This window comes from Centroberyx affinis, unplaced genomic scaffold (assembly GCF_046629955.1).
Source record: "Centroberyx affinis isolate AG114_WGS23_722 - 3 ecotype Tasmania unplaced genomic scaffold, CSIRO-AGI_Caff_v1 ptg000364l_1, whole genome shotgun sequence".
NCBI classification, from domain to species: domain Eukaryota; kingdom Metazoa; phylum Chordata; class Actinopteri; order Beryciformes; family Berycidae; genus Centroberyx; species Centroberyx affinis.
Window position 1 is genome coordinate 143626 of NW_027279035.1, and position 24109 is coordinate 167734.

The 24109-nt window shown below is 43.6% G+C and overlaps 3 protein-coding genes across 5 annotated transcripts; 2 read left to right on the plus strand and 1 right to left on the minus strand.

Moving 5' to 3' along the window:
- Positions 1-597: 597 nt before the first annotated feature.
- On the minus strand, positions 598-4081 carry tmed2 (transmembrane p24 trafficking protein 2). 2 transcript variants are annotated; one of them, XM_071515681.1, is made up of 5 exons: positions 3724-4081; positions 2934-3126; positions 2730-2747; positions 2253-2360; positions 598-2156 (listed from the first exon to the last, which is right to left on the minus strand). In XM_071515681.1, exons 1-5 carry the CDS (start codon positions 3901-3903, stop codon positions 2032-2034), a joined length of 624 nt encoding a protein of 207 aa, XP_071371782.1. In that variant the 5' UTR covers positions 3904-4081; the 3' UTR covers positions 598-2031. The 2 variants fall into 2 exon arrangements, with proteins under 2 accessions (XP_071371782.1, XP_071371781.1); XM_071515680.1 differs by lacking the exon at positions 2730-2747 and having other exon boundaries at positions 3724-4078.
- Positions 4082-5947: 1866 nt separating this feature from the next.
- On the plus strand, positions 5948-15421 carry ptpn11a (protein tyrosine phosphatase non-receptor type 11a). The gene is made up of 16 exons (XM_071515677.1): positions 5948-6169; positions 6723-6845; positions 7803-7997; positions 8440-8632; positions 9092-9211; positions 9291-9404; positions 9521-9617; positions 9774-9871; positions 10099-10257; positions 10915-11046; positions 12041-12195; positions 12300-12367; positions 12451-12602; positions 12710-12828; positions 12950-13056; positions 13147-15421. Exons 1-15 carry the CDS (start codon positions 6156-6158, stop codon positions 13017-13019), a joined length of 1809 nt encoding a protein of 602 aa, XP_071371778.1. The 5' UTR covers positions 5948-6155; the 3' UTR covers positions 13020-13056; positions 13147-15421.
- Positions 15422-16411: 990 nt separating this feature from the next.
- Positions 16412-21806, plus strand: LOC139641347 (cytochrome P450 2D15-like). 2 transcript variants are annotated; one of them, XM_071515678.1, is made up of 9 exons: positions 16412-16576; positions 16711-16873; positions 17593-17745; positions 17826-17986; positions 18083-18256; positions 18438-18576; positions 19835-20022; positions 20435-20576; positions 21553-21806. In XM_071515678.1, exons 1-9 carry the CDS (start codon positions 16412-16414, stop codon positions 21747-21749), a joined length of 1482 nt encoding a protein of 493 aa, XP_071371779.1. In that variant the 3' UTR covers positions 21750-21806. The 2 variants fall into 2 exon arrangements, with proteins under 2 accessions (XP_071371779.1, XP_071371780.1); XM_071515679.1 differs by having other exon boundaries at positions 18441-18576.
- Positions 21807-24109: the final 2303 nt, after the last annotated feature.

Below are 24109 nucleotides of genomic sequence, written 5' to 3' on the forward strand. Positions count from 1 at the left end.
AGCTTTCCGGCCTCGCTATTAGGTCCATGTATCTTTCTTTCATTTGCCTCATCTGCAGCTTCCCAGGTGAACTGAGGTGATGCTGCCGACTCTCGGGCGGGACTGTAAATTTCTGCTTGCATTTTTGAATCAAAAGTCTATGATTATTCTATGCTAAATCTTTACTTTCTTGCTTTACTTAAAGTGCAAAGCCAATTTGAAGCATATAGGGCTCTCTCCCCTAACAGGTAAAGAACTGATCTTTTGTCTTCTTGGTTTGAGTTTACTGACTCATCCTAGACAGCCCATTCTAGATTATCTTTCAATTTGGCAAGCAGACTTTTTGTACAAAGAGCAGTTATACTGTTGTTGTACCATCCACAGTCCTGATAGGTGCAAGCTCCTCCCTGCTTCCCTACCCAACCTACAACTCATTTTGATTTTGATTATAAATGCTTGAGGGAGATAATCCTTCCATGATTTCAATTTCCAAGGGCTGCCAATGCTGTGGTAAATTCCAATGAACAATTCGGAGTGACCCTGTTGAGCACCTGGCCCTCAACTGTCTATTTATTTCACAATAAACCATGAATACCTTCCATTTTGAAACACGGCCAAAGGATTTTACAGAATATTGGATTTATTATGAAACCTGGGGAATTTTCCACAAACATTCCACATTTGTACAGATCCATTGATCAGATTGTTTTTAATCACACAAAGGAGAGACTGTGTACAGAGCAGTTATACCTGCCTGAGCTCACCAGAAGTTGTTAAGTACAAAATTGGGGCATATTCAATAACATGCAACATTTCTGTTGTTGCAGATGTGTGCTGGATGTGTAGGTAATGCCTTGGGACACAATTCTGTAGCTCGGGAGAAAAAAAGATATTAATTTGAAAGGCATCTCAATGTCCAAATGTTGCATCTCACTGGATATGCTCCAGGAAAAATAAACAGTACAAATCTGCTTAACGTCACATAACTTAAAATCCCCAACCCCCAAAAAATTACTATAGTAGAAGCAACTAAAGCACACAGCAGTCATTAGGTTTCAGACCCCCCCCACCCACCCCCCACCCAGCATCAATCACCATGTAACATGTGTTTCAGTATTTCTCTACCCTGGCTTTGGAGTTACAACCCGAGCAGTTCAGTTTAAAATCCAGCCCAACACCAAGACTGCCTCAACTCTTCAAGGGCTTGTTGCCTAGTTGGAACATTAAACTGTGTCTGAAACTTAATCGACTTGTGAATTCGCAGGCCAAGGATGACAAACCACTGGCCTATTGTTACCTTTCGGAACTACAGAGGGAGTCAACATTGCCTATTAACAAAAACATCCACAGAAGCGTTGTGTGGCATGGATTTCTATGAATCAACAACAAAAAGAGCTAGAAGCTGTACAGTTTCCCTCCAAGACCAGCTGCAATGAAAATCCTTCAGATATTTAGAGACTTATTCGCCAGGAGTGCAATTAGTTGTTGCAGACCATTACACAGTGTACAGCGCTGATATATCTACCTGGGCATTGTTTCACTTGGTTGGGACCCCGGTATCTGCGTTTGCCATTTTTATGATTGGAAAAGGGTCCCATAGACAGGTTAATAAGGGATACATTCTCCTGTGGTGACTCCTGACATGCCTATCCATCAGTGTGCATGTATAAGTCATATTCATCTCATTAACTTTACTTAAAATTATGAGCCACAGTCATTCACACATACATAAAACTGCACTGGCAAGTGATTGGTGGTTAACTGTTATCGAACAATGTAGAAAAACAAATTCAACAACTTATTTAAATGAGAAAAATGCTGAACAAAACTGACATCAATCCAAGAATGTTTTGGCCTTTCATTCAAAATGTACAACTATAATAACCACATTTATAAAGATGGGACCAGATGGGTAACAGGAGAACAAAAACATATTTGAGATCCAATTGTATTTAGGCTTTTACTGAAAACTGACAGTCTCGTTTCCAAAGTGTAAATAACTGTCTTGGTGTTGGAGAAGCGGCGGAGCACACAGAGGGATCATGTACCGCACTACACCACCCGCCGTACTTCAAAGAACCTCTTCAGGTAGTAGATCTGTCCGAGTGTCATCGCCACCAAGACGAGGGCTTCGAAGAACGACCAGAGCACCACTCTGCTGTTTGTGTTGTCGTTGACTGGGAGGAGAAAAACAGGCAGGCTGAGTAAACATGCAAATTCACACAGACACAACAAACATGACAAACTGGCTCTCATTGGCCGGGGGGACTCACTTGCTCTGTGTATCCTCTCGCGGACCTCCATGTACTCCTGCTCATGCTTGACAGCTGTCATGGCAACTGCCAGCTCATTGATCATCTCCTCCAGCTTGTTTTGGTGGGCTGAAACAGGCGAAAGACACCCCATCAACAATAAGTCACAACACCACACAGGCCTGGTGCAAAAAAAACATGCATATGGAATGCATGCGTAACATTCTCACACTTAGTGATTTATGCAGAGTCCCATGCTTTATGAAAGAGCAACACCCCATCACCGGGGAAACAGGACCATCTTTTCTCACTGTGAAAGTCCTCAAACCATTCACAAACACAAGGGTTTACTGCCTACATGTAATAAGTGTAGTAGCGGTACATAATATTAGTTTACACGAGGGAAACAAGACTGGTTAGAGAAAGCTCTGCAGTGCATCACACGCCAAAAGTCTATTTCACAACAGTAGTGTTGCTGCGGCCTGCCCTGTGCCCTACCATCCCAGCTGTCACCACCTACAAAGAGGAGAAGAGTGCCCAGAATAAAGTCAAGAAAGGGAAGAGACTAACACAAGCAATGAAAGAAGGTCAATAAAACAGCAGCATACAAAAAGTAAACTGGTCTGTAAGATTAATCCTGAAACAGACCAAAGAATATGACATGAGTTTCTTTGACACACACATAAGCACACACATAAGTACCTTCCGTCTCCATGTCTTGGCCTTTAGGTGCCTCTCCAATATCGATGGTGAACATGACGATCTTGGGTGTCATCGTGGACATCTTGTTGCTGAAGCAGAACTTGTAGGTTCCGTCCATGTGTGCTGCCACTGAGTACTTTCCACTGGACTCTCTGTCCCCTTTGTAAATCTGCTTACCATCAGGACCTGTTATCTGCAAGGAACACAAGAGTGTCAGAAACATATCCAACTAAAAAACAATGCAGCAGTACATATCTTGCAGGGAGTGGTGGCTTGTTGGCAACATATGGTAACATCAGACTACACAAAACATATTCAAATATGCACCTTAGAATAGAGCAGCATGTAACCAGATAGCTAGTTAAACGAGGCCCAGCCTTCTTCAGTTTTAGGATCAAGCTGAACTGGTAAAACAGCTGATTAGCTAAAGATTCAGTTAGCATTACTTAGCCAGACACTAGCTAGCGCTAACGTTGCACTTCCTGTATCGTTTCAAGAAATAACTGAATGAACAATGTCACATCTACTTTTGACCAGAAAGCAAATCTATTAATGTGATGATATTCCAATAATTTAATCCGTAGTTTAAACTGCTTTACAGCCGACACTGAGTTGAAAGTCATTAGCCCGGGCAGTTGCTAGTTTGGTTGGTTAGCCTCTCTTAACATTGCGCAGGCAGCACCGGCTAACAGGCCGTACACACCGCAGTTTCAGTTAAAAAGGGAAAACCCACCTATTTGCCCAACTTAGCTGGCTAGTTTATCACCTAACGTTAAGCGTAATATCTCACCTCAACGTCGATATCCAGGAAACCCCCTTCAGCGACTTCAAACATAAGGCCCATCTTGGTCCCGGAGTTGACCCGCTCGTAGAAACACTCCTCGGCATGGGCGTCTATGCTAACGAAGTAGCCGGACGCAGTGGCAGACAAGACGGCCAGCAGGACAACGAGCTCCGACACCGTAAACATGTTTCGTTTTTTACTAGCTAGTGTTACGCGCAATGTGTGGAGTTAATGAGTATCCTTGCTTCAGTATATCCCAGCGGCATGCATATACAAAGTACCGGGACAGCAGTTTATGGAGCTAAATGTTGACAGTGTGAGTACTTGCAGGAAAGCTGCCGCACCAGCATCAGCGCACTGAGCTGCACTGCTCTCTGACTGCCACGTACGGGTTTAAACGGCGAACAACGAGGGACAAACTTAGTGCGTGCGTGGCGCAAAGCCTGTGACCATAAAACCTCTTTGCTGTCAACCCATGACGCTCCCCACTTGTTCAGCGTCATCAGTTAAAGTAGACCTACTACACAGCAATTCACACTCTTTTTCATGTCACGGACGCCCTATCATATGGACTAGTCCTAGTTCTTTGATCAATTACTATTGAAAAGCCAAAGATAAATCAAGCAATGTATAGTTATACTGTAATTAAGGAGTAAGTTAAAGTTTAAATGAGTCAATTAAATCAATCAGATTGAAAATCCTATTTACGTTTCAAATTAAAACAATGCTATAAATAAATCTGCTAATTATTTTTCCTCAAAAGACTTTTTAAGGACCACATGCAGCAATAATCTAGACAGCACAAAGAGTGTTTCCCACATGCAGTTGTAAGTGTTGCTAGGGACAGACACCCAGACACTGTTGATTTAGAACATTTACATAGCTATTTTTATTATAGTTGGGGGTGAAGAGTGAAGAGAGTGAAACCTACGATCAAAATATTAGTTCTTATACATTCTTTCAAGGTATTACCTTTTGGTCAATGAAATAATAATAATAGTGACGTTAAGCTATAGGGTAGCAATAGGAGTTTTAGAGAGCGAAGACAAAGTGCAACAGGAGAGAACGAAGACATAAATCCCGAGGCTGAGGCATTTGGTGTAACTGAAAGATACAGTATTATCAGCATAACAAGTGCTGATAGTGTGCCCAACTGCTTCTCACTTAACCAGTCAAACATTTTTTTCTTAATTGATTATGTATGATGTGTCTCAATTGTCAATTTTTCTGCCAAGGCAAGTCAAAAGTATAGATCATATGCCTAACATATATAAAGAAAACACTATTGGCCCAATGACTGACTCTTGAGGCACACCACGCATAATCAATGAAGCGGAAGAAACATAATGACCAAAAGACACTGACATTTTCTGTTTAAGAAGAAGTGACTAGGCAGTCCCAGAAACACCAAACTGAATTTCTCAATATAGCATGATTGATGGTGGTGAAGGTTACAATTCAAGCAGCACTGCATTCATCGGGTCGTTAGTATTCCTGAGCGGAGCAGTTTCAATGATGTTTGCTTTTTAAAGCATTTTCTTTTCTCTGCTTGTAGGAGTTGCTTTAATACCACATTCTATAAAATGTTGGAGATGAAGTGTATCTTAGGTAAAAAATAAAAATAAAAATAAAAACAAAAACTGAAAGTGAAAAAAAACCCCCAAAAAAACCCACTACACCAGATCTTTGCCAATCCAGTTGACTTTCAGCCAAAGCAGCAGCCGTCTGCGCTGTTTTCGAGTACGGGATTTTCCTCTCGTCTCTTTCTTCCTCTCTTGACCCTAATGAATAATAATGAGGCTCAAAGAAAATTCCGACTCCTCGATTTTGAATTCTCAGTTAATTAACTTTTTAGAGGTATTTTTCCGACTTTTGTTAGGATATGGACCGTACTGGTAGCAAATAGGGGTGAATAATAACCACCTTACAGCTTAACAGAGGTTTCCCTCCAACTTCCCAGTGGTAAAGTCGGGGATTTACCAATTTACGACAATCGATAAAACCCCGAACGCACCGCGAGTTGTCCACAAAGACCGTGCATTAATACGCATGCGCGAAGTGAAAGTGATAGGCCGCTTTAATTTATATCACGGTGTTTGCCGGATGGCCAAAGCTCTCTGGTTTCATTACAAAAGGAAAAGCGCCAGCGGACGCCGGCTACCCAGGGTGACAAAACCTACGCACCCTGTATTTTGTCGCATGTTTGGTGACGTCCAATAATCGACTTGCTCTGAAGTCTCCGGGGCCGAGGCCTAGAGACTTTTTGTAGCTCTCGTTATTAAAATTTCCCGTCAATGCCTAGATTTCGGTGCCCGTTTTGACCGGGTGTGGACCGATGAAGCGTTTTATCCTGTGATAGAAAGCTGAAACAGTTGGAAACGTTAGCCAGCTAGTTGTAGCTATTGCTAACTCCTGGCGAGGAAGTGAGGAACGAAAAAATGACATCTCGGAGGTAAGGGGGCTGGAAAACAATGTCTGGTGATAACGTTAGCTTAGCTAATTAAGCTTGGCTGTTTTGATAGCTAGTCTGTTGGTAAACAAGCATTGACTAAGCCCGGGACTTCTGGAATTAACTAAAGGATGGGATAACCAGCCAGTGACTGCATCACCAAGGGTCCATCAAGTATACCGGTAACTTACAGCCCAGTCAGATGATGTTCAGTTAACGTAACACTGTGCCACAGCCGTGAATCATGTAAGGCTATCTAACACAGTATTCACAGATTTGAACTAGCAGAAAGTGAAGTTGAAGCTAGCTACCCTCTGACTGTGGTCATTGTAAGTCTATTGGAAATGTTTGCTGTGTTATGAACTGCTGTCAAACCCCAAAAAGACAAGTCTGTGCGTCCACTTCAACTGATATTTTCATTTCGTGTCATTATAGTGTCTGTCTTTGAATTATATGGATTATTGTATAGCACAGTGTGCCCTGACACTGTGGGGAGAGGCTGGACTTGTAACGACACATGCACCCCACTAAGTGTAAAGTTGTTTTCCTCTGTCAGGTGGTTCCACCCCAACATCACAGGTGTGGAGGCTGAAAACCTCCTGTTGACTCGCGGAGTGGATGGGAGCTTCTTGGCCAGGCCCAGTAAGAGTAACCCGGGGGACTTCACTCTCTCAGTACGGTGAGTGGTGGCATTCATTGTGGTATTCAGTACAATATAGTATACATTGTAGTCTACAATACAATACAGCGTCTGTGTCAACAGCCATTTCAGGCTTACAAATGAACTTTCTTACTTGGTAACATTGGTGCTCCCAAACTCAATGTTAGCAGCGCCCGTAAAAATGTAGAACCCCCCACTTAGATTTAAGGAGCACCAACTTTTTTCTGTGCCATTGATGAAACTCATTGTCAAGCCCACCCATGCTCAACTGAGATCATGCTACTCTCTTACTAACACTCAACATAGTGTTTGTTAAATGATCCACCAGGGACCTGTGGATGATTTTGGTGTGTATGTTCTTCTCACTTATTGGGCAAGTTGAACAGTGGGACTGTGTAACAGAAACTTAGTGTTTTCCTTTAAGATCTATATTTGACAACATACAATCTATGTAAGCATAAGGTGAAGCAATATATTATGTTTTTGTCATGCTGTTAGTGGAACACGTGACTCACAGCTAAACTATCTTTTCGTCTCATTTAAATCATAATACATGCACCATGTATCAGAAAGGACAGGAGGATACAATGCATGCACAATGAAGCAATGATAAATCATCTAGACTTCTAGACAGCTTAGTTGGATATTTTTGAGTCATTTTCTGACTCAGTGTGGATTCATTCTGACTCTTCAGCATCGATACATTTGGAGCAGCAGTGTAGTAAGTATACTGAGTCTGAAGTTTGATTGGTTGGATTAGTTGCATATTAGCAAAGACTTTCATCACTGGCACTAAGGAAGTTGCACCAAGACAATTATTTAGTGCTGCGACAGTGTTCCCTAACATGCAACCCAAAAAGTAACACTTCAGAGCGCTGCATTTTAGCATTGATGCAGGATTATAAGCCACCTAGTCTGTGATGTATTGCCTGCTGCTGACGATGATGACGCTTTTCTAAATGTGCTTTTCTGCAGGCGGAATGGAGCCGTCACCCACATTAAGATACAAAACACAGGGGACTACTATGACCTTTATGGCGGGGAGAAGTTTGCCACTCTGGCAGAACTGGTGCAGTATTACATGGAGCATCACGGGCAACTGAAAGAGAAAAATGGAGATGTTATTGAGCTCAAGTATCCACTCAACTGTGCGGACCCCACCTCAGAGAGGTGAGCTGTGAAGCTGGATGTTACGTTTGTCTGCTTAAATGTTCAGTGTCTGTTCAGTGTTGAATGTATTCAATTGTTTGGATGGTATCAATTCCACTTCAGATTCTGCTTATTGATTTCATGCACAATCAGTTATTGTTTGACTTTGAATTAATAACCACGATATAGCATGATGTATGTTATTGCTTTTATACAACATTTTTACAATAGTCTCAAACATTGAACAAAGACACAAGCTTTGGGTTTTAACCTGTTTCTTTGTTTTTTTGTCCTTTCAACAACGAAAAAATAGTTCCTTGTTGCTAAAAGGAACTATTTGTGGAGTGATATTGTTCAAGTAATACAGTACAAGTTTGCATATTGGGATTATAAGGAATCATGGAACGCCTGTTGTGTACTGTGAGCCGAGGCCAATGTTTCACCGGTGCGTATCTCTCGGCAGGTGGTTCCACGGGCACTTGTCGGGCAGAGAGGCGGAGAAGCTGCTGACGGAGAAAGGGAAGAACGGCAGCTTCCTGGTGAGGGAGAGCCAGAGCCATCCCGGGGATTTTGTCCTGTCCGTCCGCACGGGGGACGACAAGACGGACAGCAGCGACAGCAAACCCAAAGTCACTCACGTCATGATCCGCTGCCAGGTGATTCACTCCTCTGCTTCTCTGTTCTCATTGCCTCTTGTCTCTCTGTCTTCCTCCGTCCTCTCTGCTCATCACCTCAGAACGTTACAGACGGGTGCTGAACGGTAAAAGTATTAATTTAAGGCCCGTGGCTGTCTGAAACGCCTCAGCGCTAATTTGAGATTGTTACATTTTCTGGAATGGTGTGACACTGATTTATACTGATTATATGATGGGATGTACTAGGCTATAATTAGACCTTTGTGTGGCCTTGGGTTTATAAATAAGCTGGGCAGTGGCATTTTTGGAATCAGACTCTCTCTTACTCTGACAAGGCTCCAGAAGATGTTCTTTCTTAACTGTTCTACGGTTTATTTTGGAAAGTGGCAGCCAGCGACGTTTTTAGCACGCGAAGGTTGCGATCGCAGCATGAGACTGGTGCGTTTCGCTCGCCGCTAACGTGGGTGGTTTCTATTTCAGCACGACTTGAAGTACGACGTGGGCGGCGGGGAGAAGTTCGACTCGCTCACTGACCTGGTCGAGCACTACAAAAAGAACCCTATGGTGGAGACCCTGGGCACCGTGCTTCAGCTCAAACAGGTACCTGCGAGTCCCACGCCGTCTCAGTTTTTTTTGTCTGTGAAGATGGCTATCTCTGACTCCCGCTCTCCTCCCCCAGCCCCTGAACACTACTCGTATTAACGCGGCAGAGATCGAAAGTCGAGTGCGGGAGCTGAGCAAACTAGCGGAGGCCACGGACAAGGTCAAGCAGGGCTTCTGGGAAGAATTCGAGGTGAGCGGTCAAGCTTTTTGTGGCCTGATAACGGTGTTTTCATTCTCCTTGGTGGCGGTGAGTGTTGTTGGTTGGAAACGGCGCGCTGATATTTTGACTCCTTGTTTCTCGCCCAGACCTTGCAGCAACAGGAGTGCAAGCTGCTCTACAGTCGCAAGGAGGGCCAGAGAGCGGAGAACAAAAACAAAAACAGATACAAGAACATCCTGCCTTGTGAGAAACCTTGACTGCTCTTTCGCTATAACAGCTTTTCATCCTTTCATTAGTTCAGTTATCACCTGAGGGGATTTTGTAAAGGCAAAGCACTGATGAGTATCTCTCTCTCTCTCTCTCTGTAACCGTCTGTACTGTTTTTGTTTCTCTCTCCAGTCGACCACACGCGCGTGGTGCTGAACGACGGGGACACAAACGAGCCGGGCTCCGACTACATCAACGCCAATATCATCATGGTAGTAACTGCCATCATGGTAAACTCACTTCATCCTCATGGGACATACACACACACACAAAATTGGACACGATTTCTCTGCAAATGTAATGTTTCCAGACTTATCTCAAATGTTCCTGTGCCATATAATTGTATTCAAAGCCATTCTGCAGATGGCAAGTGTGTGTGGTCCTTGTGCTGCACTTTTCTGTTCATAATGAGTAATCAACTGTCTGTGTGTGTGTGTGTGTGTGTGTGTGTGTGTAGCCGGAGCTGGAGTCAAAGTGTAACAGCACCAAGGTGAAGAAGTGCTACATTGCCACTCAGGGCTGTTTGCAGAACACCATCAGTGACTTCTGGAGGATGGTGTTTCAGGAGAACTCCCGGGTTATTGTCATGACCACCAAAGAGGTGGAAAGGGGAAAGGTAACGGAAACGCTAAATAGTGTGCTGAATTGTTATTTTATTAATGTAAAAGTCCACCCTAAACACTTTAACACTGTTGAAATGGCGATGTACTTTGCATTCCTGGACCAATTTTGCTGTTTGGTGGTGTATTTTTCTTATTCCCGTGGATAATTGGCCAAACGTATATGATGTGACGACACATCGAGATATTTCCAGCAGCTAAAATGGAGCTTAATAGCAGAAAAAAAATGTAATCTATTTAAAACATCAACAGTAAATGTCAGGTTTTGGTGTCAGTCCTTCACAATCAAAGAGCAAGAACTTCTTTCTAGACTCACCGTTTTGCTCCGACATTCAACAGCCATACAGGGAGAAATCCATCATAGAGGAGGCAGAGAGACCAGTTTCTCCACTGACAGTAGGCTCAATAGACCAGAATGCAATGCAGCTGGAAATGCAGGAAGTCGCTAACTAAAGTAGAAGTAGATGAGGTGGGTTGAGGGAAAGCGTGTACACCAAAAAGACAAATTACCACACTACATCACAAAATAACTCCTGGAATGTGTTGAACATCACAGATTCATGACATATAACGGTGTTTGAGGGTGTTTTTTTTCCTGAAATACAACAAGTGAAAGTCATGTATACACAACAAATGTTTTTGTGTTCCGTTAGAGTAAGTGTGTGAAGTACTGGCCGGAGATGTCGGCTCTGAAGGAGTACGGTGCCATGCGTGTTCGCAACGTCCGAGAGACGGCTGCACATGACTACATCTTAAGAGAACTCAAGCTGTCCAAGGTCGGACAGGTAAGACGTGTGTGAGAGTGTATGAGGGATCTAAGTGGACAAAACCTTATCATATGGGTGTCTGTGCCCTAATGCATGTCTGTTTGGGGGTTCTTGAGTGGTGAAATGAAAAGTATGCAAGTATTCAATTGTTAAGTAAAAGTGGGGGGGGGGATAATGATGATGTCTGGTTAGTGATTTCACTTATAACTCTCAGCTTTTTCCTGCAGAGGGTTGCAGTGGATGTAAAGTTTTCATTAGCCTTGTCTTTTTGCCATTCTTTGCTCCTCCCTGCACTACTTCACAGACAACGAATGCAGTCTCACCATTTTGCCACTGGTGGGCGCTCTCAATGGAAATTAAGTTTAACATGTAGACTGACATCTCATTGTGCCTCTGACTTGTTTTTTGCCAGCTGAACTTAACAGATGCATGAAAGAAGCGCTGTGCTCATGAACTAAACCCAGATTATCACTGAATGTGGTCTTTGAAATGTATTTTGAATTTGAACTATTGACTGGTTTAAACTTTGACTCAATTGTTTTATGAATGGCTTAATTTATCTTTGACTGTTCAATAGTAGTTGATCAAAGAACTACATTTATTACTGTAGCACCATGGGGCTTCCTTATGCTGTACAAACTGAACACTGTAAAATATACCCTAAAATATTCTATTGATTGATGGATTCAAAACCAATTTATGATATTCTATCAAATGATAATAAACGATAAAAAATAGAATCCTTGAAAAGATGTTCAAAAGAATGGAAATCATCTAGTGGACTTGAGGCTTTTATCCACAAATTCTAAGTTTTTTACTGCATTCATATGGAAAAAAATATCATGAAATCACAGTATAACTCAGTGTTAAATTGCAATTGTTACAAAGCATTGCATAAGAATCACAGCACTAATGTATTGAGGTGGTGATCATATCGTATTAGGAGTTCTCTGGCAGTATCCACCTATAGGATACACTGTGTTATAATGTGTCTTTAATCTGCACATTGCAGGGGAACACAGAGCGCACAGTCTGGCAGTACCACTTCAGGGCCTGGCCGGACCATGGCGTCCCCACTGACCCGGGCGGTGTGCTGGACTTCTTGGAGGAGGTTAATCTGAAGCAGGAGAGCATACTGGAGGCCGGGCCTATAGCGGTACACTGCAGGTACACACACACACACACACACAGGCGTCACATCCACCAGAGTCACTGTCAGTGGGCATGGCATAGTAAACGTGTTAACACAAGGACATTCTCCTTTCCTTCAGTGCTGGGATCGGGCGAACAGGAACGTTTATAGTGATCGACATCCTGATAGATGTAATCAGAGAAAAAGGTAAGCCCGCATGGTTCATACGCACAAATATGTCTGCATATTAAGGACATATCAATGTAAATAACAAGGTTTTGCCGTCGCAGGGGTGGACTGTGACATCGATGTGCCAAAAACCATCCAGATGGTTCGTTCTCAGCGCTCCGGGATGGTGCAGACCGAGGCCCAGTACAGATTCATCTACATGGCCGTGCAGCACTACATAGAAACGTTGCAGCGACGCATAGAGGAGGAGCAGGTGTGTAGCCGACAGCGCCTCGCTTTGTCTGCCCCCCCCCCCCCCCCCCCCCCCCCGTGTTCTTGCTCTCGCCCCTGACTTTCCCTTTATTCTCTCTCTCCCCGCAGAAGAGTAAGATCAAAGGGCGCGAGTACACCAACATTAAGTACTCTTTGTCGGACTTGACCGGAGGAGAGCAGAGCCCTTTGCCTCCTTGCACTCCCATCCCTACTCCCACATGCACAGAGTGAGTAATGCAACCTGCAGACGTTTAACAATTTTTTTTAAATCGCTTTCTTGTGTCCTTCCCAAGAAAGCGGTATCAGCAGTTTCTCATGAAAGTGTGTGTGTGTGTGTTTGTGTGTCAGGATGAGGGAGGACAGCTCTAGAGTGTATGAGAACGTGGGTCTGATGCAACAGCAGAAGAGCTACAGATGAGATTCAACTTTGACCCCCAGCGCTCTACCAGTTCCAGGTAAAGGCGGCAAACACGGCGCTCATATAGGAAAAACGCTAATGTGGACTTTCCGTGTGACGACAACTCTTTGTCCTCTGTCTCCTTTAGGAACCTGATACCTGATAGTTTTTTTGCCAGCCACACCTTGACGCCTGAGACTTGACCATGACGATGACATGGAACAATAGACCACATAAAAAACAATACGCGAGAGAGACCGGACACTAGAGTCCTCCTCCTCCTCTCGCCTCATCCTACACGAACATTTGCCCTCTAGTTGTATTCTAAACCACTGTGATCGTCAGAAGAGCCTTTGAGAAGCCTAACAATCCCCTACTAAACCGCCGTTTGGGTTTAGCCTTTCTAAAACTCACCCCAACAAGGGCTGCGACTAGCAAGCGCTCTCCTCAGAGGGAAAAATCTAGCTAACTTTTTGCTCATCTCTCATTTTTGTATGTACTTTGTCTGTTTTTTTTTTTGTTTTTTTTTTATTAACCAAAGGAAAACTATGTAGATTGTTTCTAGATGGAAGTATGGAGATTGTTGAGGAAAAAGGCCTGTGCCAAAACCACAAATGATTTTATCCACATTTCTCAGCCAATTAAAAGTCTCCCTGTGGCCCGTTAAGCCTTCTAAGCGGCGGGGGACGAGACCTTATTTGCGGACAAAAAAAAACGGGGCTAATTTCCCAGTGATTATGCGAAGTCAGGTTTTCACTGTGTTATATAGTGTAATGTTACTGAATGAAGAATTATTGGCATTGTAGTGTATTTCCATATTTACTGTTGATTCCTAATCCACTGACCCCTAAACATTAATTCCTTTTTTTTTTTTTTTTGCGCAAGAGCTGCCTTTGAAGAGAAACTCCCCTTCAGGCTGTTAGGAGGATGAATTAACTTTTTGTTGAAGTTCATATGGGGGTTAATTTGCGTGGTTATTTTTTTTTGGGGATACTCAGTATCTATTAGTTACCATTCCTGAGCTCAAGCCGAATGTCCTTAATGCTGCACTTTTTAAGCAGCATAGCAGTTACAGTCAAGCTTTGATACACCTGATGGATATATAAGTAATAATATAATCTAGGGGTTAGAAAGGATTTTCGAGGGGGGCACATGTTTGGTTTTACCCCCTATACTCCTGCACTTCTGTGTCAAAGTTACTATGATGACATGTTATGGTTTCAGGGGGCGTCTCTGTTGTGTATCTCAGTTGACCTAGCAGGCAATGCCACAGACGCACGGCTGCCAAAAAAAAAAACTTTTTCTTAAAGTTTTTTTTTTTTTTTTTTTTCAAGTGCATAATATTACCATTTTTCTTTCTTTCTCGTTCTTTTTTTTTTTTTAAAGACAATTGCCTATTGTGTACCATTGCCTATTGTGAGCACCACATGTACTTAATTTTAAGAGTCATTGTTTTAAGAAGCAATCACACATCTCCGAGCTTTGGCAGTATAAGTAGTCATTGTTGTGGTTGTTATAGATTTTAGTCCCTACGATGGTCGGCTGGACTCGATAGTTTGCCCTCTCGCGCTTTACGAACACACACACACCCACCGCACACGCTTCTACACAGGGGCTGGTTCACTAACAAACCCACTGGGTAGAAGTATTTTCATGTCGTCTTTCTGTTTGTCACACTAAACCATTTAACTACTTTTCTTCATACTGAAGTAAACGCTTCACCATCAACTACAGTATTTAGGGAGAACGGATGTTTTGTATATGCATTATTCTAGTGAGACTCCACTCAGCGACTTCATTTCAAATGTGTGGCCTAACTATTTTCTTTTGCCAAACCTTTCCCTGTCTCTGCACATTCGCTCACTGTCGTTAACGCCTTGAGAAACTGCAGTCTTGCGATTGAACCGGTTGTAACAGCGCAAACTCAGAATTTATGAGACGAGGAGAGGACAAAGCACCTCTTCTCTTCAACCACTGATCCAGGATCGAACAGCCTTTTCTGCTCCCCTCTGTGAGCTTCATACGGGGAACAAACAAATTGACCTTAAATCAGTGTTTTTCCTCCTACTGTCGGTGCACTTGGCTCAGTAGAGGACTCCGCTAATAAGTGTTCTTCGAAATGTTTCTTTTCCTCCTGGGTGAAGACCATCCACTGACCGAGTGACGAGATCTTCTGCAGCGTGGTGTACTGTACGCAGTTTCCCCATTTATTGTAGAACGTATGGTTTTTGTTTGTACTCGTCTAACGTTCCGTGGAGTGCTTGTGGCGTTCTGTGTCTCGTGGTGTGTGTGTGTGTGTGTGAGGATGTGTGTGTGTGTGTGTGTGTGTGTGTGCTGTGAGAATACGGCCGTTTCAGCCGTGAGCTCCTGGATACTTGGTCTTTTCTTGTTTTTTTTTGTTTGTTTTTTTTTTCCTCCCAGATCATGAAACTGCTTTCCATTTTATCATGTAAGCAATTTAGATGCATAGATGTGCCTTCTGTGCATATGCCTATGTGTATGTGATAGCTATTAAGAAAAAAAACCCAGTGCTCTTTAGTTCCACCACCATTCAAGAACCTGTAACACTTAAATGTGAATTCTGTCATCCTGAACATCCTGAACAAAAAAGGAAAAACAGTGATCGCAATGCAAACAAACTATATTTTTTAACATGTATATTGTACATGAATACCTGGTAGAGGAGAATGTACTTACTAAACATATCTACTTGCCAATAAGATATACTGTATGTATATTCCTACAGCTTTCTCTCTGTAACACAGAGGGGGACCTCTCAAAAAGCTTAAGAGGTTTATTGTATTGTATGACTTTCAATGCAGTTAACCATGTTAACTTCCTCAATAACAATAAATGGCTAGCTCATGCCTCATATTACGTTTGCTGTTGTTTTTTTTGTGTGGGATTTGCACATTTGTAGAAGTGGTTCTCTGTTTCTCATGCACATAAACAAATTCTTTGGTATGCGTGGCCAGCTGCCCGACTCCATGGACAAAAAGGCAACGCGTCCCAGGAGGTTTTAATGTGAGTGATCTTTTTAACAGCCTGAGAAAAAGCTCACATCTCATGAGAAAAGAATCCCTTGTACTGATTCTCTGTTGGAACCTTCACAGTTTTGTTGAGCAACTTGGCTGTGTAGTCTTTTCTTCAGGATTACCTTAGGCCTCGTCTGGACACTCTTAAGCCCTCAAGCACTGAACTGAGATCAGCATTAGTTTATCCTAATCCCATTTCAACTGTAATTGTAGCACGACCCTGTGGGACATGCTACAATGAAACTGACCTGAGCTCTGCGCTTAATGAGGATAATGACATTTTGCAAGAAGAGAAATAACAATTCCTCAGACTCCTATTTTGTTCACATTTTTTTATCACCTCTGCTCGATCCTGCTCGGAGCGGAGCCGTGTCCTCCATGATGGAAACAATCTGTCTTCTTATTGTTGCCGTCTGCGTTCTCCTCATGCTTCTGCTGAAGCCGCAAAGGCCCAAGAATTTCCCACCAGGTCCGGAGCCTCTTCCAGTCTTCGGGAATGTGCTGCAGCTGAGCATGAAGAACCCGGTGAGAGACCTGGATGAGGTACGGTGTGTTTACGGTGACTCCTGAGTCGGGTCACAGGCTGTCGGTATGTGCTGCGTCCGTGGCAGTGATCCTGGTATGATCGGCATTCATATACAGTCTGGTTTACTGCTATGATATATTGTGGTTCCTAGTTATCGAGGCGCTATGGGAAAGTGTACAGCCTGTTCCTGGGCTGGAGGCCAGCGGTGGTGCTCCACGGTCTGCAGGCGGTCAGGGAGGCTCTGGTGACCCGGGCGGTGGACTTCGCCGGACGACCACAAGGCATGATGCTCAACCATGTGACCGAGAACAAAGGTAGGCTACACTTTCTAGTACGTCTCCTTAGAAAGTGTAGCATGATTTAAGGTTGTGTGTAACATTTTTACATGCAGCTTCCCATTGAAATCATGCTGAAGTATAACCACATGCTTCTGGGTTTGTGGACTTTTGCAACAGGTTTCCACAGTGATTAGGAAATAGCATGGCTTAAGACTGTTTCACCACAAAGTACACAAACAGAAAAGTGCAATCAGAATAATTGTCTATCAAACAAGGGTTGTGTCTGACAGATGGAGGTCATTACTGAAATGATGTATATTCAGTCCAGAAGTTGTTATGAAGTTGCCTTTTTAATGCTTTATTCAACATCATAAAGAAACATCCAGGAATTCATGAAATAAAGGATGATATGGCTTGACCTTCCTGCCATGACAAAAAAAAAATGGACAAATAAATGGATGATATTAAATCAAAATAAAGAAATTGTCTCCTGCCCTTCCCATGTAATGCAAAAAGGATGAGAGGACAAGAAGTCAACTAGTGCCAAGGTTAGGTTGGAACGTAAAGAACTAGATTTGTTTAATGGAGAAAAAAGAAATTACAAATAAAGTGCTTAATCACAGAAATGTAATGTTGGAGGAGGTTTCTGCACAGACCGTCCCTCTTTTTTTTCCGTCAACATACTCTGACTTCCACTGACTTTCTCCAGCCGTGTTTGACTGTACCCCCCCCCCCCTCCCCCCACCCCACCCCAGGGCTGATCATGGGTAGCTATGGAGCGGTGTGGAGGGAGCACAGACGGTTTGCCCTGACCGCCATGAAAAACTTTGGTCTTGGGAAAAGCTCCATGGAGGAGAGGATCCTGGAGGAGACCGCTCACATCTGTCGCTGCCTGGAGAAAAGTCTGGGTAAATGAGCCACTGAATCCCAAGTGAGGTCCTCCAGGGAAGTATGTTGAAATTCTTCTTGTTTTTTGTTTTTTTGTCAGGCACGCCGGTGGATCCTCTGTCTCTGATCCACAGCGCCGCGTCCAACATCATCTGCTCTGTCCTTTTTGGACAGCGCTATGACTACGAGGACAAAGTGCTCTCCTTCATCATCAGCAGCTTCAAGGAAAACGCACAGATCACCAACGGACCCTGGGCTGCAGTGAGTTCACCTGGAAAAGACCTGCTAGAAAACTGTATGAGGGTTTTTTTTTGTTTTGTTTTTTATAACACCGTCACTATCTATTGACTTCCATAGATTTATGATACGTTTCCTCTCCTGAGACGCTTGCCGCTGCCCTTCCAGAAGGTTTTTAGGAACTGCAGGAATTTGACGACGCACACCCGGGCGATAGTGGAGCAACACAAACTCACACGCGTTCCCGGACTGCCCCGGGACGTCATAGACTGCTATCTGGATGAGATGGAGAAGGTTTTGTGTGCACGTTGTGTGTGTTTTTGACAAGGACTGATGTATGTATGTGATGTCTTTGAGAAGGATTAATTTATTTTTTTGATTTTACAATAACAATACCTACCTAAACCACCTTGTTTAAGCATCTATGTCATGTATAAGTGTGACCCTGTCCTCTCCATGTCACTGTCTGTCCCAGAAGGGGCCGGAGGGCTGTGTGCTGGAGGAGGACAGGCTGGTGATGCTGCTGCTGGACCTCCACTTTGCCGGGACTGACACCAGTTCAAACAGCATCCTCTTTGCCATACTCTACCTGGCCACACACAGCCACATACAGGGTGAGCTGATTGTTGCCACCTCAGCAGCACTTGTCACTAGTAATCGGTGCGTATAAGCAAATTACTCTCATACATACATACAGGCGGGGATGCAGAGGAGGGTAAACCCATCTAAACTCAGTTTGGTAAGGCATTTTATTTGTGGAAGAGGGAGATTTTGGGGCTTTTTAGGCTTTTTTTTAACCTAAATTCATAGAATACATCATAGCAATTATAATGAAGTTATATGACGATAGGGTCTTCAAGGAAAAATCACATTAATTACAGTTTTTTTCAACTGCTAACAAGCATCGGTCAATACTGAAGCCACTTTTTCAAAATTCTTCATACAGTCTGCATTACCAACATGCATCTTGGCCAAATAGTTAATCTCACCTCCAAAACTCACTCAAACCACCAAAACACTTCATACATGTCTAAAAATAAGATCGTTCGACCGTAACACTGGCAACAATTCTCACTCAGAAAGCATACACTGTCACTCATAACACACTGACCTAAAAAAACACTAACAACAGGGAGCATTACATAAATGGTGAACTTTTACCTTTGAAGTTTGAATGATTTTTCACATAAATCAGTATTTCATTATAGAATAAGAATAACACCTTTTCACTTTATTGACTGTACACTGTATATGTAACAAGAATGAACCAGAAATACAGCAATTTACTTCAATATCCTTTATTTTTTCTATATCTTTGCATATAGTAATTTACAAAAAAAAAACAATTTCCTGAAATTCCAGGGCTGCAATAATACAGTAATTACAAAAAATCAAAAAAACATCAACAACATGTATAGTTTTATCTGTTTGGTAACGAGACATTTTAAAAACAGTGTGTTAGCATTTGAAAAATGTGCTGCACATTTGTAGTGTTTTGCAGGTGGTGGAATATGAATGAGAAAAGAGTTCATGGATTTTGGAAAATGTGGTCATTGAATGCATTTTGTGTGAAAGCATGAAAAATGATTCACAGTTTGGTCCACATAGACTTCTGTTCCGCTGACTGTGTGAAGAGTTTTGACCATGTGACTTCAGTTTTGACCGATGCATGTTAGCCATCGAAAAAAAACTGTAACATAACTCTCTTCTTCTACTTCAGTTTCCTCCCTGTATCTCTCTCTATATCTCTGTGAATCCCTCTTTTCCCGTTTTTCTCCTCCTGCCTCTGTCTCCCTCTCACCCCTCCCTCCCTCCCTCCCTCTCTCCCTCTCTCTCTCGCTCCCCCGTCTCTCTCTTTTCCCACCCCTCCAGCCCAGTGTCAGAGAGAGATCGACGGGGTCCTGGGGCGGAGTCTGAGCGTCTCGTTCGAGGACCGCCACAGGATGCCCTTTGTGATGGCGACCGTTCACGAGACGCAGCGCCTCGCCAACATCGCCCCACTCGGGGTGTTTCATGCCACCACCAGGGATACTAAGTTGATGGGTTATGACATCCCTGAGGTAGACACACACACACACACACTACACACTACACACACACGCACAGGCATTCAGGCATATAGAGCATACAGGCAGCATCTGGACAATTTCTCTGAAGGTCTACATACCCAGGGTTATTAATGACATTACTGAACAGAGACATGTGCATGCATGCGGGGCAGAAAGGCACACACACACACACACACACACACACACACACACACACACACACACACACACACAGTCTGCACATGTCATTGACCTTAAGCTCTCAACATGCATGCTCATGAATTTGGCATTTATCCTTCATTTGTCATTTAATCTCTTTTTCCCCCCCGTCTTTCCCCTTCTCTCCTTTCCTTATTTTATTCCGCTGGTCTTTCGTTCCTCGTTGCTTTTCTTTTTCCTTCTCCAAAACGTCTCCTTGGCGCAGGGCACCCTCATAATTACCAACCTCACTTCTGTGCTGTTCGAGAGCACCAGCTGGGAGCGGCCGAACGACTTCTACCCCGGCCACTTCTTAGACGAGGACGGCCGGTTTGTGAAGCCTGACGCCTTCCTGGCGTTTTCTGCTGGTAAGATTTTCATTTAGCCAGAGAAGAATTTTCCTGAGCGTGCACGCTCTCTGCAGCTCCTTCCACTCTTATAATTACACACATTCGTATCAGGGAGCTGCCCAGTGCGGCCACAGTGCCCACTCAGCAGTAATGGAGGTTCAGTTACTTGCTCATGGGCGCCTCAGCAGCGGTTTGATGACCAGATTTTCCCAGCCAGCCCGGGGATCTGGACTGGAAGCCCTCCGGTCACAAGCCTGCTCCTCTAACCACCATATTACCACGGCTCTAGTTTTGTCCCTGAAGCACTGATGCATCATTTTCTCTCTCTGACCCAAATCTGAGAATATCTCTATTGTCAGATATGATTTTATCCAGAATTCCATGACTATCTGTATTGTAGGTAGAGAGATAATAGTGAAACTATGATCAAAACACTCATTCTTCTACATTCTCTAATGGTGTTAACTTCTTGTAAATGAAATAATGGTGAGGTTTAATAATTCATCAGTTTGCTGGCGACCTCCTAGAACCCCCTCAAGGACCCCTGGTGGTCCCCGGACCCCACGTTGAGAACCACTGCACTAGTTTACCTCGCCTTTTATCTCAGTCGGGCCTCTAGTTATATAACGGTCAGGTACTCTCCTCAGACGGCTTAACACTGCTTCAGCTGATGTGCGGGTCTCTTCCCGGGCTTATGTAAGTAATGATGTGTTTGCATAACTAGTGCTTAATTATGTAAATGTGTGTAGAAAGCGTCAGACGTTACACACCTCCGGCCAGCAGCTGACGTTTCATAAGCAAACTTCTGCATCTGTGGCCTGGTCTACTCATCAACTAATTTAGCAGCCGGTCATGTGGTCTGTGTGTAAGGTGTCAGGGCGGGACACACACACACACACACACACACACACACACACACACAGAAAGAGAGGGTGGGGGGGTCGCTACTGAGATGCTCCTGATAATCAGCCGTACCTCTCCTCCTGACCACCAGGTACTCGTGTTTGTCTCGGGGAGCTTTTGGCGCGCATGGAGCTCTTCCTCATCCTGGTCACTCTTCTTCGTCGCTTCGTGTTCGCGTGGCCCGAGGACGCGGCGAGCCCTGACCTGACACCGGTGTTCGCGGGCATCCAGTCACCAAAACCTTACAGAGTGGCTTTCAGACTGAGAGGGGATCACGTCGGAGCCTGACAGAACCACCTTAGACTGGAATAGGTGTCTCTTCGTTTGACTTGTCTTTAATAAAGGTGACACAAACCCAAGTCCTCGGAGTCTTTCAGCTTGTTTTGGCACATGGTCTTTCAAGGTTGAGTTACCATTCAATTTCATGCAAATCTCATAGCCAGCGAAATGTCTGGCCAATTAAGTGTCCAATGTACCATAACCACACAGCAGAGGGGGGGATGCTGGTGGCGAATTATTAGACATTACCGTCTATCAGCCACAAGAGGGCGACAGCGGGCCACTGTGTGTCGTCACAGCGCCGCTTGGACAACCAGCGCCTTAATTATAGCTGAGCCTCTCGTGCTCGGAGAGGGCTCTTCTGGGACACACTAGGAATTCAATAAATCAAAAGGTCAAAATAGAAGCTGATATGTATTTCAGTGATGGATGTAGCGTGTCAGTGTAATGTCCTGTGTGTGTGTGTGTGACAGTAATAGAGGTTGAGCTTAATTGCTCCAGTGACCGTGTAATTCTCGAAAATGGCTGAGCGTTGACTCTTGGCTACTTGCTGAATAATAGAATTACGTAATCATTATGGACCTTAAAGTAAGGCCTATTGGATTTGTATTGTATTGCACATAATAAGTGCAGCTGTTTTGCTTTAGGGTAAATAAAGGGCCAAAAATAGATCTATTAGAAGGCATTCCCATATGGTGCATGAATACAAGCCTCTGAGGCACATGCATACAGTCAGAGAGACGTACTGAGATGGGCAGCAGTGGGATGCATCTATCAAGCGGTTACAAGAGGAAATGTTTATTCGTGCTCATCACTAATAAGCGCCGCGCGGCAGTAAACGGTAGTTAAGTGCTGTAAATGGGTTACTTCTCATCTTGTTAGATTGAACGATAGCCATAGAGGGTCCGCTTTGCCGGCAGTAATTGCATCATCATTTTGCCTCCTCTTCTTCATGAGAGCTTTATGGATTTACTGAAACTCAGAGAGAGAGAGAGAAAGAGAAAGAGAGGGAGAGAGAGGGGCGGAGCGAGGGTTTTACTACGCTGTATGGTGAGGAGGTGGGTAGTGAGGAGATAGTGGGAGGGGATGCTGGATGCTGAGATAGTGCTGCTGGCATAATAACGCTTTCTGTCATTCTGAGAGACATAAAAAAAAAAACATACATCTGTTTGGAAAGCCTCAGGTAAGACAAGATGCTATTTTTTATTGATTAAAACAATGGAATTATTATGTTGTTATGATAGTTAAAACTGTATGGCTTAATCAAATAGTTTAGAGTTTGAACTGATATTGTGATTGTTATGTTGAAAAATGATTTGACATGCATGCCTTTTAGCTTCACCCACTTATTTCATGTCTGTTTACAGTATGCATAGCCAGCAACCCAGTTGGGCTTAATCAGTGATATAGATGTACATAAAAAGAAATAAAAAGGTTGGTAAACTATGACTATGACCTGTGACCAAATGGTGATCAGCATCAAGCAAACAACCACCAATAAAATCAAAAATCTGTTGCATCTAATGTAAATCTCTTCAGCAGAGCATTAGTTTACACTTTTTCCTTAAAAGACCCTATATCCTCAGGTCTGAAATCAGTTTGATGCTATTTAGTATGATGCATACAGTGAATTTACCTCAGAAAGCCTAAAAAAAGTGGGTGAACTCTATTCTGCAAATTAATATTGATATGTATATGCTAATAATTGACAAACACATTGTATTAGAAGAGGCCTATTTACATGAGGCACTTTTGCAGCAGCAGTAGTAGTATTTTGTGAAGTCGTATTTTCTGTCACCTTGCCTAGAGGAACGATTTGGGAATATTAGCTGTACAAAGTTGGCATCTGACGTATCCCCCGACTGCAAAAGAGTGTGTGTGTGTGTGTGTGTGTGTGTGTGTCACAGCAGAGGCGGGCAGACATCAAGGCTGTTCTCTGGTCCCCTGTATCTCCTTGTTGCAGACACTGTGTGGCTCCAGAGAAACCTTCATTACACAGAGTGAAGGGGCATGCCGGGATGGCAGTTCACTGCCTAACACATAGTGGCAGCAGTGAAGTCAAAGCTAAGGAGGAGGGGATGGAGGAGAGAAGAAAGAGAGAGAGGCTTGGACTGAGTCAGCGTGTGCACGTGTGTGTGTGTGTGTGTGTGTGTGTGTGTGTGAGATCGATTTGCAATACCGTATTACTCTGTCACTTTTTTTGATTTGCTCTATCATCCACGGTCTCCAAACATGCCTATAGCTTATTGACCATCTTTCCTTTCCCATGCTCCCTGTAATCCCCTCTGATCGTCCCTTTGACCCCCAATCAGCCTTATTGACTGTAGTTTGTGTATGCATGCCTGCATCCTGTGTGTGTGTGTGTGTGT